The sequence below is a fragment of the Leguminivora glycinivorella genome, chromosome Z (assembly GCF_023078275.1).
Source record: "Leguminivora glycinivorella isolate SPB_JAAS2020 chromosome Z, LegGlyc_1.1, whole genome shotgun sequence".
NCBI lineage: Eukaryota > Metazoa > Arthropoda > Insecta > Lepidoptera > Tortricidae > Leguminivora > Leguminivora glycinivorella.
In genome coordinates, this window is record NC_062998.1 from 53,015,434 (window position 1) to 53,028,980 (window position 13,547).

General features: G+C 40.2%; 1 protein-coding gene across 1 annotated transcript in view; it reads left to right on the plus strand.

Annotated features, from left to right (window-relative positions):
- The window catches only part of LOC125240670 (laminin subunit gamma-1), a 69,770-nt gene that overhangs the window by 53,905 nt on the left and 2,318 nt on the right, over window positions 1-13,547 (plus strand). The window contains 9 exon segments of the mRNA XM_048148677.1: window positions 870-987; window positions 2,267-2,508; window positions 3,285-3,489; window positions 4,129-4,366; window positions 5,648-5,850; window positions 8,802-8,883; window positions 11,006-11,094; window positions 11,522-11,651; window positions 12,922-13,015. Of these exon segments, the coding sequence (XP_048004634.1) occupies window positions 870-987; window positions 2,267-2,508; window positions 3,285-3,489; window positions 4,129-4,366; window positions 5,648-5,850; window positions 8,802-8,883; window positions 11,006-11,094; window positions 11,522-11,651; window positions 12,922-13,015 (1,401 nt within the window).

Sequence of the window (13,547 nt, forward strand, 5' to 3'; positions counted from 1 at the left end):
TCTTTCATTGGCTATATAGCGTGGAAACGTAATATTTAGAACCTGGGCCGAATACGACTCGGGCAGGTCCTGTTTAGATGTCCGTACTTTTAGGATAACCTCATTAGAGAAATTACGGTGCCCAGTAGCTGATAGCTTTATTGTTCATTGTTGTAATATGGCGAGCACTTTCAATGAAAAATACGAAGTTATTAAACGGTTAAGAGCTCCTGATCAACAACCAGAAGAATGTAGACATATGATATATCAATTCCTTGTTTTTAACCCCCGACGAAAAAACGCGTGTCTGTCTGTGTATGTGTCTGAATAGGGATGACGACTACATAAAACATGGCATTCTGTTTAGTCCGTCAATTAGATCGTCCAAAACTACTGAACACATATTTTTCGTTTTTGAAAAATTACAAAGTCGGAGCATCAAAGTTCCGGAGTCCGGCTTGTGACGTCACTTCTAAGTAAAAATTGTAGCCAGGCGTGACGTCACGCGAAACTTCAACGCACTGTACCGTTGTCATTTTTCGTTTACGAGAAAAAAGAAAAAATACGTGTCTAAAATTCTTTGATAATCTAACTGACGGACTAATTAGTTTTTTTAGCCGTCTCGCTTATTAGTCGGGAGTGTTCTTGAGTCATTAAGTATTTTGTAAAATTTTGCATGCTAGTATTTTTAAATACGTATAGCAGAATAAGCAACAAATTGTCAAAATAACATCTGTAGACATAAATCATGTAATACTTATTCTATGCAAATAAAGCTATTCTATTCTATTCTATTCTATTCTGTTCTATTCTATTCTTAGCCATGTTTGATGGCAATTGGTCCACCGTGTCGGAGATATTTACAAATTTTAAATTGTTGATATTTTCAGGGATATGCTGGTGAAGATTGAGCGTCTGAGCGACGAGGGCAATGAATCCGTCGACAGGAGCAAGGGCAATGTATCCAAAGCCAAGGACACTATTGAGGCAGCGCAGAAAGAAATCAACGTACGTATTTATACTTAGAAAATGTACTTTTCATAATGTTGAAACTAAGATATTGAACGACATCTCCTAAATGGGTACCTATATTCATTCAATTGAAGATTAAAGATGCAAAATACCATCGATCTTTTATACGCTTAGACTCGGTTATGGGTAAATACTAAATAGGACGATCTTGATATTCTATTTTTTATATTTACATTAATTTAGTCTTGCTCTTAAATGATACAATATTTTACGAAAGACATGTATCTCCGTATAGACGGATAAAGACTAAGAAAAAAACGTACCTCAAAGCTCTAGAAAAAAAGGTACGGTGGCCTAGATGGCGTTACACCTTTGGGGAACGCTCGGTTAGATGGCGCTATTATTAATATTTGACATTTTAGCACATATCAAGCTAACAATGTGGGCCAAATTGTCAAAACTGAGGTTCAAAAGCTTTAAACTTGTGTCGAGGGATGGCAGTCTATGCACTGTGATTACACATTCTCTCTATAATACTCGATCCTCTTTGATTTTACTAATGTATCACAACAGTATGATCAATTTCCTTAACAAAAATTTAACAATATTTACAAATTAAAGGAAAAATTGACAAATCACACATCCGGCAGGACTCGAACCTGAATCCACTGCCAGTGCAGTCGCTTTAACCAACTGAGTCACGAAGACTAGTCCAGTATGTGTGCTAATTTTTCCATACCCTCCTTAATTTATATACGCTTTAGGGTGGCGTATAGTGACATCTATCTGTAAGATCTTAACACATTAATTGCCGACGACGTCAGCATCCGTATTATATTCGTGACGTGAATGGGTTTATAAAAATCTTTTCACCACACCAACTGGTAAAGGCTTTTTTTTCTATTCGAAAACAGCAAAATTTCATTTTATCCACAAGGGGGCAAAGTAATTTCTTACAAATTTTAACTCGATGTCTTAATCTGGCTGCTAGATTTTACCTATAAATGATGATTTTGAATCATAAATATTGAATAAATTGATGGATTTGATTTATTTTGATGTTTTATAGTCAGTATTTTGTTCGTGTTGGTGGGGTGAAAAATGTTGTGTTTCACTCGGTGGCAAAGTTTGTTTAACATACCTTGATACCGTCGCAACGCTCAAGATTCCACTTTTTGAACCACTCGCTACGCTCGCGGTTCAATATTGGAATCTCTCGCTTGCTCAGGTATCAATATTGGCATGTGCGGTTAAACAACTACTTTGCCCCCTTGTAAAACAAATAACTATTTCAAACTTGATTCCTCTTCTACAGAGCGCCCTAGAATACCTAGACGGTGAAGGCGCCTCAGCGCTCCTCAAAGCCCGGAACCGCTCCGACCAGTTTGGCAAACAATCCGTCGAAATGTCCGCCCTAGCCAAGGAGTCGCGCCTGTTAGCCGACAAGTTGGAAAACGAGGCGCACAACATCAGGGACATCGCCGAGAAGGCATTTAATACGTCCATCGCGGCTAACAACTTGGCTAAGGACGGGATGACGAAGCAGGCTAACATCAGGTGAGCACAGCGAAGTTTATCGTTTGACCACGAATGCTGTAAAGTGTCCGAAACGTCGGGATAAATTGTAAATTCATTAACAAATACAAATAATTTATTAATAAAAACATAATTGTACAGTGATTGTTCTTAAAGGCTAAGAATTGTTATACATATAAGAGATGTTTTATACAGATGCCTGAGCTAGGATAGTTCCTGTGTTTCAGGCAGAGGAAGGACTAAATTAGTGATTTATTTTTAATTATTCACTTAAATAAAACTTATAAGAAAATAAACACAAGACTTATTTTCGTAGGTTCCGAACTATTACATTACATATATATTCATTGTATATTCAATAGGTAATTATTTTACGACCATAAGTAACTTTTCTGTATCATCGTACGTCATATTTTGCAGGCAGGCAGAGCACTTTTACAACAAACATAGCTAAGTGGATATAAGTCTAATTTTGCATGTAACCATTATACGCGATTTAATCCGTTTCCATAGTTTTATTTCATGAGTAGCTATCGCGGTAACCGAAGACAATATTATAGACACACACAATTTCCTATTTATAATATTAGTAGTGCGAAAAGGGTTTCCTTCGGAAAAGTTCGTATTTGTCATGCTAGTTCAGTCAATGTCAGTACATCTTGTACTGAGACTGAATGAAATAGCATGACACGTTCGTACGTTTCAGTAACAATACGAAGGCAACGCTTTTCGCACTACATCTGTATTACATTTACATTCATTATTTTTTTTAAACAATAATTTACCTTTTCTCACAGCAACGAAGTCCAGATCCTCTCCAACGACTTAAACGCCGCGTCGGGGAAGCTGAACAGTATGACCGAGCACGCTGACGCCGCCCTCAAGAGAGCTAAAGCTGTCTATGACGAAGCTTTGGGGCTGTACGCTGAAGTCAACACAACCCTGCTACCGGATATCAAACTAATCAAGCTGAAGCAAGATGCTACTGAAATGAATAAGACGGTGAGATTATAAGACTAGCTTTTGCCCGCGGCTTCGCTCGCGTTAGAAAGAGACAAAAAGTACCCTATGTCACTCTCCATCCCTTCAACTATCTCCACTTGAAAAATCATGTCAATTCGACGCTCCGTTTAGCTTTGAAAGACTGACAAACAAACAGATACACACACTTTCCCATTTATAATATTAGTATGGATAAGGGATGACAAATCTTACTACAGCCACAGTATAAAAGTGCTACAACTCTGAAATGCTTTCTTCATTGATTTTATCGTTTTTAGTCTATATATATATATATATATATAGACTAAGTTACTGATATCTATAATGTGTTTGTTATGAGAACTAACTTTGACAACTAATCCCAAGATTTGGCATAGGCACTAGTTTTACGAAAGCGACCTGCCATCTGGCCTTCCAACCCGAAGGGTAAGTTAGGCCTTATTGGAATTAGTCCGGATTCCTCACGATGTTTTCCTTCACTCACCGAAAAGCGACTGGCAAATATCAAATGACATTTCGCACATAAGTTCCGAAAAACTCATTGGTACGAGCCGGGATTTGAACCCGAATTACACTAAGCATGTATTATGTGATGGTTCTTTGATCCGTATATTTACATTTATCTAAATTCCCCACCAGATCGACCAAAGGTCATCCGACCTGGACAGCCTCATCTCCGCCAACCGAGACATGCTGACAAGCCTCGAAGACGCCATCAGACGCGGCAAGGACCTCCACTACCAAGGACAGCAGAGGCAGGATGAGCTAAGCGAACTGTTGGCTAGACTAGATGAGCTTCAGGCACAGGCCAAAAGTGATGTCAACTTGGCTAACGTCACTCTGAAGGAGGCCAATGAGATTTATCAGACTTTGAAAGGTTAGTTCCACTTTCAATAAAGGTCTTCTTCCATGATGTCTCTCAGTGTAAAGATTGATAATACCAAGGACGACAAAGGCATATATGGTAAGATGAGTGAAGTTGGCTAGCCTGTATAAATTATCAGCTCAGGACAACAGATAATCCTATAAAAAAACAATGTAACTTGACCTTGAACCCTGTGTTTAAACACTGAGCCAAGTAAGCATTGTCCCAGAGCTGTAAGAACCTCTTTTTGACACATGACAGCGTCCACAAAACGTAAACTCGCGCAACCTAATGAAATTTTAAATAAAATCCTGTAATAATATTTAAAAAAATCAAGTACTTAAAAACAATATTTCGCTTACTTTAAACATAATCTAACACATGCTACATTTTTGCGGATCTTCGTTAGTCAGTATTTTGTACGATATTAATTTATCACGCAGGATTGACTTATTATGTCATTTATCAATTTTATCATTCATTTCTATTTTTAAACTAGTGCTGTGGCAGAGTCTGTCATTTCGATTCAAATGACATTTCAGTAAGTTGATAGAAATCGTATATTTGTTTAAGCGCCTCCTTGTACAGGTTAGGTATCAAGTATGGATAGTAAAATCATAATGATAAGTAGATCGCTGGACCCTTTCGATACCAAAAACGCAAAACGCAATTTTTTTATTTTATTTCGCGTACTGAAAAATATAACCAGCATAACGCCAAATAATATTAACATAGACTTTATCCTTGTCCCTTAAGACGATACGGTAGGGGTCAATTCTCCATACAAACGCTCTCGACTATTTCCTCCCTGGTTTTTGAAGATAGAGCAATGATTTTTTCAACACAGATTGTTATTATTTTTATCTGTGTCGGACCGTTTTGATTTTTTTGATATTCTGCTTTTTAAAGACTCTAGAGCCAATCAAAAAATTCCAAAAACGGCCTTTTACATTGTGGCGCAAAAACAGGTGTGATACTCAATATTGGTAACAATGAACCAAAAAAGCTAAACGGTCCGACATAGATTATTTCATTGTTATTCAGATTCTCAAATTTCGTTCCGATTGATTAAGTTTTGAAGGAGGAAAGAGTCGAGAGCGGAACCTCGATTTTAAAGATTTTTTGAAATATCTTTTGACTGAGTTGTTCTTAATGGACAATTTTTTTTCTATAAATCTAGTTAATAACACTTGTATATTTAACTAAAATTCCCAAGTTGAAACCCCTTTCCTTTCCATTTTAGCATTTTCGCTACCGTATCCTCTTTATTTCTAATGTCACATATCTTTCTAGAATTCAGCGACCAAGTAGCGGAATCCCGCCAGCAGGCGGAACAGGCGAGACTCGACATCCCAGCGATCCAGGACAAGGTTGCCTCGGCCGAGGCGAGCATCAACAGCATCGCCGAGGCGCTCGACGAGGCGTCCAACAAGGCTAAAGAGGCGAGGGACCTTGCGCAACTCGCTCAGAAGGATTACGCTGAGAAAGCTAGCGAGGTGAGTTAGAGCATTCTATCAGATGTCACCAAGGACCAGAGGTTGCCTCGGCCGAGGCGTCCAACAAGGCTAAAGAGGCTAGGGACCTTGCGCAACTCGCTCAGACGGATTACGCTAAGAAAGCTAGCGAGGTGAGTTAGAGCATTCTATAAGGGTGCGTAGCCGAATCGGCACAAACGCTCACGAAACGAAACGCTCGTAGATATCTATTTCTCTTGCGTATTGGCGCGACAGAGCCATACTACCTTTCGCGGCGTTTCGTTTTCGTTTCGCGTCGCAGAAATGGCATTCGGCTACGGCACCAGATGTCACTAAGGACCAGAGGTTGCCTCGGCCGAGGCGAGCATCAACAGCATCGCCGAGGCGCTCGACGAGGCGTCCAACAAGGCTAAAGAGGCGAGGGACCTTGCGCAACTCGCTCAGAAGGATTACGCTGAGAAAGCTAGCGAGGTGAGTTAGAGCATTCTATCAGATGTCACCAAGGACCAGAGGTTGCCTCGGCCGAGGCGTCCAACAAGGCTAAAGAGGCGAGGGACCTTGCGCAACTCGCTCAGAAGGATTACGCTGAGAAAGCTAGCGAGGTGAGTTAGAGCATTCTATCAGATGTCACCAAGGACCAGAGGTTGCCTCGGCCGAGGCGTCCAACAAGGCTAAAGAGGCGAGGGACCTTGCGCAACTCGCTCAGAAGGATTACGCTGAGAAAGCTAGCGAGGTGAGTTAGAGCATTCTATCAGATGTCACCAAGGACCAGAGGTTGCCTCGGCCGAGGCGTCCAACAAGGCTAAAGAGGCTAGGGACCTTGCGCAACTCGCTCAGAAGGATTACGCTGAGAAAGCTAGCGAGGTGAGTTAGAGCATTCTATCAGATGTCACCAAGGACCAGAGGTTGCCTCGGCCGAGGCGTCCAACAAGGCTAAAGAGGCGAGGGACCTTGCGCAACTCGCTCAGAAGGATTACGCTGAGAAAGCTAGCGAGGTGAGTTAGAGCATTCTATCAGATGTCACCAAGGACCAGAGGTTGCCTCGGCCGAGGCGTCCAACAAGGCAAAAGAGGCTAGGGACCTTGCGCAACTCGCTCAGAAGGATTACGCTGAGAAAGCTAGCGAGGTGAGTTAGAGCATTCTATCAGATGTCACCAAGGACCAGAGGTTGCCTCGGCTGAGGCGTCCAACAAGGCTAAAGAGGCTAGGGACCTTGCGCAACTGTCTCAGACGGATTACGCTAAGAAAGCTAGCGAGGTGAGTTAGAGCATTCTATAAGGGTGCGTAGCCGAATCGGCACAAACGCTCACGAAACGAAACGCTCGTAGATATCTATTTCTCTTGCGTATTGGCGCGACAGAGCCATACTACCTTTCGCGGCGTTTCGTTTTCGTTTCGCGTCGCAGAAATGCCATTCGGCTACGGCACCAGATGTCACTAAGGACCAGAGGTTGCCTCGGCCGAGGCGAGCATCAACAGCATCGCCGAGGCGCTCGACGAGGCGTCCAACAAGGCTAAAGAGGCGAGGGACCTTGCGCAACTCGCTCAGAAGGATTACGCTGAGAAAGCTAGCGAGGTGAGTTTTAACTAGATTCAATATAAGAAGATCATACCACCCCATGCATTAAAATGCGACCGCCTAAGAACGCGCATACACTACACCACACATAGATGGCGCCACATAAAAAGTCTTGTAGCTTTCGATTATACTTGTATGTAGTAGTATAAGTGTCACTTTTGACATAGATTTATTGCTCGAAAGTGACACTTAACGCCAATCTACAAATAATCGATGGCAACAAGGCATTTTTCTGTGGCGCCATCTATGTGTGGTGTAGTGTATACGCGTTCTTAGGCGGTCGCATTTTAATGTATGGGATGGTATGATCTTCTTATGTTTAATCTATGGTTTTAGAGACATTTTAGGGTTTTCGAGGGCGCATTCTTATTGTCTGCTATTTTTAAAGAGTGCCTTGCAGTTTTTCGGGGTTCCTAATTTTTCATTGAATCCTATTACGACGACCCGCTGTTCGGTGGCCTGTTTCACTATCGCCCGACAGGGACAGCTCACCCTTCATTGCCTGTTCGAAAAAAAAATATTGGCGCTGAATAATAAATAATAATATAGTGTACACAAAATAATAGGCTAGTTTCCTATACCTGAAATAAAACATTTTATGCAGTGCACGAAATAAAGCACCACACAATAAGAAGAAAATATGGACAGTAGTTATGTTTAAACATAATTTTTATTTAATAAGTCAAAGAGAAAGATATAAAGTAAATGAATTGACCGTGACGTCACTCCTCGGTATTTCATAGCAATTCCATATTAGCAAATCGTTTTGACTGTTCTTGAAAAGAAGCTGATTTGCCTAGGAGGCAAGTAGCCTATTCGATTTCGTATAAATTCCATATAAGCAAGTTCAAAAACGAATTTTAACGACTTGCTAATATGGAATTAATATGAAATCGAATTGAGTAACGTCACAGTCAACTCAGTTACTTTATATTTCTACCTAATTAAATAGAAATTGTATTTAAAAATAACTTCACTCCATATTTTTTAACCCCCGATGCAAAAACGAAGGGGTGTTATAGGTTTGACGTGTCTGTCCGTCTGTCTGTCTGTCTGTTTGTCTGTCTGTCTGTCTGTTTGTCTGTCTGTCTGTGTGTATGTCTGTCTGTGGCATCGTAGCTCCCGAACGGATGAACCGATTTTGATTTAGTTTTTTTTTGTCTGAAAGCTGAGTTAGTCGGGAGTGTTCTTAGCCATGTTTCATGAAAATCGGTCCACCATGTCGCGGTCGGGGTTTTTATCAAAATTTTAATTTTGTGGTTAGGTTATATTATATTTATCTGATGCTTTATTTCGTGCATGGTATAAAATATTGTATTTTAGGAACAGTCAAGTTCCCTATTAACTTTCTCGTACCCACCTTCACAAAACTGATTATCTCTTGCATTACCAGGCGGCTCATGAGATCAAGAAGAAGGCGTCTACCTCCAGAGCTGACGCTGGCAAGCTTCGGGACGAAGCTGAGAAACTTTCGAGTAAGTACCGGAATGGGTAAATCCGAGGCAATTTGGTAGGAGATATTATAGCGAATGATATCCGCTTTGTGTGGTAGGGCACAGCACGGCGGATATCATCTCGCTTGAATCTAGAGCAGAGCCCAACTGTAGTACCTCCGCCTTACAGGAGACCACAGCCAAATAGCACTAGACAGTGTCACATGCGCGTTGCCACCCCATTAGAAACTTGTACATTCCCTTTTTCTGTGTTAAATACACAGTAAAAAGGAGTGTACAAGTTCTAAGGAGGGTTCGGGTGGCCAACGACGCAAAGGACAATAGACGGAACAAGTTAGTTCCGTAAGTCCTCCCGTCATCAGCACACCACACCCTCGTTGAGCTCTGGCAGCCTTACTCACCGGCAGGACGTATTTCGTGTCGGCTATCAATGCTATCATATCATTGTTTTAATGTCTGTCTTTCCCATCACGGAACAATTGTGTATAGAACCTTTGTGAGGCGTGCGTACATCCGAATCAACACGTAGATACTTAGTGGTCCTTTTCTAACACTTGATATTAATTATTATTAGTGTAGATGATCCCCAAGGCACTGCTCCGATAAGAAATTAACAAAGAATAGTTGCTGTGCTGTTTGAAATTCTTCCGACATCCGATATCGGATCGAATAGTGTGAAACAGCAATTCCCATTAAGTTTGTACATTTGGATCACGTCTCCGATTTGGATAAAAATTGGTAGGCTGATAGAGTTCATGATGCTGAGCAAGATCCACTAGGTTTCCCAAAATGTCCTAGGTTGATTGTATGAAACTTTCCTTTTTTGTTACCGAAAATGTATAGAAATCTGGTAACAAAAAAGGAAGGTTTAATACAAACTACATGGGACATTTTGGGAAACCTAGTGGATCTTGCTCAGCATCATGGACTCTATCAGCCTACCAATTTTTATCCAAATCGGAGACGTGATCCAAATGTACAAACTTAACGGGTATTGCTGGAAAACGCACTTACGCGTATAGGACTCGAGATTCACGCTCCACTTCTATAGTTTATCCATACTAATATTATAAATGGGAAAGTGTGTGTGTCTGTTTGTTTGTCCGTCTTTCACGGCAAAACGAAGCGACGAATTGACGTGATTTTTAAGTGGAGATAGTTGAAGGGATGGAGAGTGACATAGGCTAATTTTTGTCTCTTTCTAACGCGAGCGAAGCCGCGGGAAAGAGCTAGTTGTCAATAAAACAAAAGTTATGGCTCAAAATACGAATTTGTATAATCCGATTCTATACGTAATATTTAATAATAATTTATTGGTATGGCAGCTTGGGCCCTGCCCCGCTGCTGGCGGCACCCTAGGTTAAGTTCTTTATAATGTGTTTATATATTTTGTATTGTTTTGTAAGTGGTTTTGTATTTTACTTTTATAATCGTCTTCGCTTGCGTTAGAAAGAGACAAAAAGTAGCCTATGTCACTCTCCATCCCTTCAACTAGGCTTGTGCCGTTTCGTTCGTTGATCGGAGCGCTCCGATCTCGTTCAATCGCTCCCACGAACTAGTTCGCTCTTTCAGGTCTTTTGCTCATTTAGTTCAGCCAGACCAGCGACCACTGCGGTCGGAAAAATCAGAATGAATGCATGGGACCGAATAGTGTCAAAATGATACGAATAGTCCACAGATAGTAACATTTCGGGCCGAAAGGTTGTAAGTAACCGAAGTTCAATATGAAAACTTGACTTTTTTGTTGCTCTGCTAAGTAGCTCTCGCTCTCGGTCGGTGCAGTCACACACTCGTTCTCGATCCAAACCGTTCGCGCTCGCCGATCCTATACTGAACTGAATGAGCAAAGACCGATTCTCAGAGCACGGAAAGATTCAGTTCATTTCGGTTATTGATGGGATTTTATTCCTAACAGTTCATAGTTCGTGAACGACACAAGCCTACCTTCAACTATCTCCACTTAAAAAATCACGTCAATTCGTCGCTCCGTTTTGCCGTGAAAGGCGGACAAACAAACAGACACACACTTTCCCATTTATAATATTAGTATGGATTATAAAGTAGCCTATTAGCCAAGAGTTAAAAGAAATAAAGATATGGACTGGTATGAATCTTATTAACATTATGATATTTTATTTCGCAGCCCGAGTGGAAGGCACGGCCAAGCAGCTTGCCGATCTTGAGAAACAAGCCGATGAGAATTTTCAGCTCACCAGAGATGCCAAGATGAAGGTAAAGACGTCAAATGACGGCAACAGATGAAATTACGACCGGATTCTGACCCAGTCTGCCATTTTTTGTTCGGTCCTATCTCATAAAAAAGTTTTTTTTTCAAAAATTTCATTTTTGGCACAAGTTTTTATCACCGACTAGTACCCTTCTCTCAACAGTCATCTTACTGCTCTCTGAGACGTTTCTAAAATTTCCTTACTCGATGGGGATACGACGTTTCATAACAGAGTTCCTATGTCCACCTTTCTGCTCCATGATACTATAATATTGCATTGTCACGTGATTTACATATGTGTGCAAAATTTCAGCTCAATCAGAAACCGGGAAGTGGGTCAAATTTAGCTTTACGTTTTGACCAAAACTAACATTTTACTCGTAAAAATGTTCTTTCGTCAATCTACATCATGTATTTACTTATATTTGACAGGTCGGCCAAGCCAACACAGACGCCAGGGAGGCCGAAAAGCAGGTCAACAAAGGTCTCGCTGACCTTGGCGTCATCAAGGACGAGCTAAGGAATCTTCCCACCTTGGACAGCGAAGCTTTGGACCGGCTGGGTAAGTTCAACATATCATTGAGCAACGCGTGGCGTAGTTTTGCGAGCGTCACAAATAAGACAGTCCAAATAGTCGAAATTGGTAGTGCCAATGTATTTTCTGCACGGTATAGGTACCTACTATTACTTAGAGATGAGCATTAATCGATAAACTTTTTATTCGACTAATTAATTAATATATTTTAAAAAAAATCGTCAAAATTAGTCGACGATTAATTTAATCGCGATTCAATTAATCGACCTAACATTTGATTGAAATTGATTTAGTAGTATATTGATCAATTGATATCACAATTAATTCTCCATTGATACTTTACAGGTAGTCAATTTGTACGTAAAGTCAAGCTAAGTTAACTCTGCAACTCAGGGTTTCAAATTGGTCATTAATTTATAATCAGCATTACCTATGAAAACAAAAGATCATGTTTTGATATTTAATTGTTCCTAAAATTATTCGAATAATCAATCGATTGAAGAAATTAAGCGCTGGAAACGATTCGACCGTTAATTTAATCGCGATTAACATTAAAAACTCTTCGATGACAACTAATTAATTTTCTTTTTTTTATTATTGTAAAAAAAAATTTGTAACACTATACTTAAGTTGGAATGTATTTATTTCTTACTTAAAAAAAAGTAACACAAGTAACTACGTGTATATAAGAATGTGTAAAAAAGGAATAAAGAGGCTATAATAGAGAGAATATAATATAATATCGTCACTACTTTAAAAAAAAACTTGTATCTTCGTCTGTCAATGAAAAGAAAATTGTAATATCTATGGAATGCATATAGACTTAATTTTAACTTTGAGGAACAGCGTGAGATCCGAGATTTTTGAAAAGTAGTGACGATATAATCTTCCTTTTCAATCGATTATCGTTAGTCCATTACTTTTTGTCCAACTCTGCTATTATTTTATTCTGTGGCTATGTAAGGTTCATAGTTCATACATGTGGACTAATAAGGTTTTATATTTAAGGTTTTTACTTTTGATGACCGGTCTGGCCTAGCGCGTAGTGACCCTGCCTGCTAAGCCGGGGGCTCGGGTTCGAATCCCGGTAAAGGCATTTATTTGTGTGATGAACACAGATATTTGTTCCTAAGTCATGGATGTTTTCTATGTATATATGTATGTATTTATCTATTTAATTATGTATATCGTCGCTTAGCACACATAGTACAAGCTTTGCTTAGTTTGGGGCTAAGTTGATCTGTGTAAGGTGTCCCCAATATTTACTATTTATTTTTATTTTATTTTTTATTTACAGAGGAGAATCTGAACACGGTGCAGGCCGAGCTGGTGGCCTTAGACCTGGACGGCAAGATCAAAGCACTGAAAGAGGCCAAGCAGAACCACCTGAGGTAAACACACTACCATCCAGTCCTGAGGCACTGGTTCTAATACCACAAGCTAGTAATCTATGAGTTATCGGCTATAAAAACGAACAAAAGATGAGCACTTCCGTGCAAATAAAAGAGACACGGCGATATTAATAGCTCACCGCTGGGCGAGTAGCTATAAACATCGCCGTGTCTCTTTTATTTCGGGAGTGATTATCTTTTGTTCGTTTTTATAGCCGGTAGCACATAGTTTACTAGCTCGCGATGGAACCAGTGCCTGAGACCCCGAAAGTATTTTCCGATTTTTAATTTAAAACTTTCTTTTATTTTTATGACAGTTCAAAACTCGAATTTAATTTGTCCTTGTACAAGTACGCTGGGACTTAGGCACTGGTCCCGCCTAAAACTAGTAAGCGATGAGCTATCGGCGTTAAAAACGAGAGAGCGCGAGCGATTATAGTTCACTACTCCGCGACGAACTATACACCGTGTTTCCGGTATCACTCAAAACCTCAGACACCCCAACTGATTTTTATTTTTTAAACGTATCTAC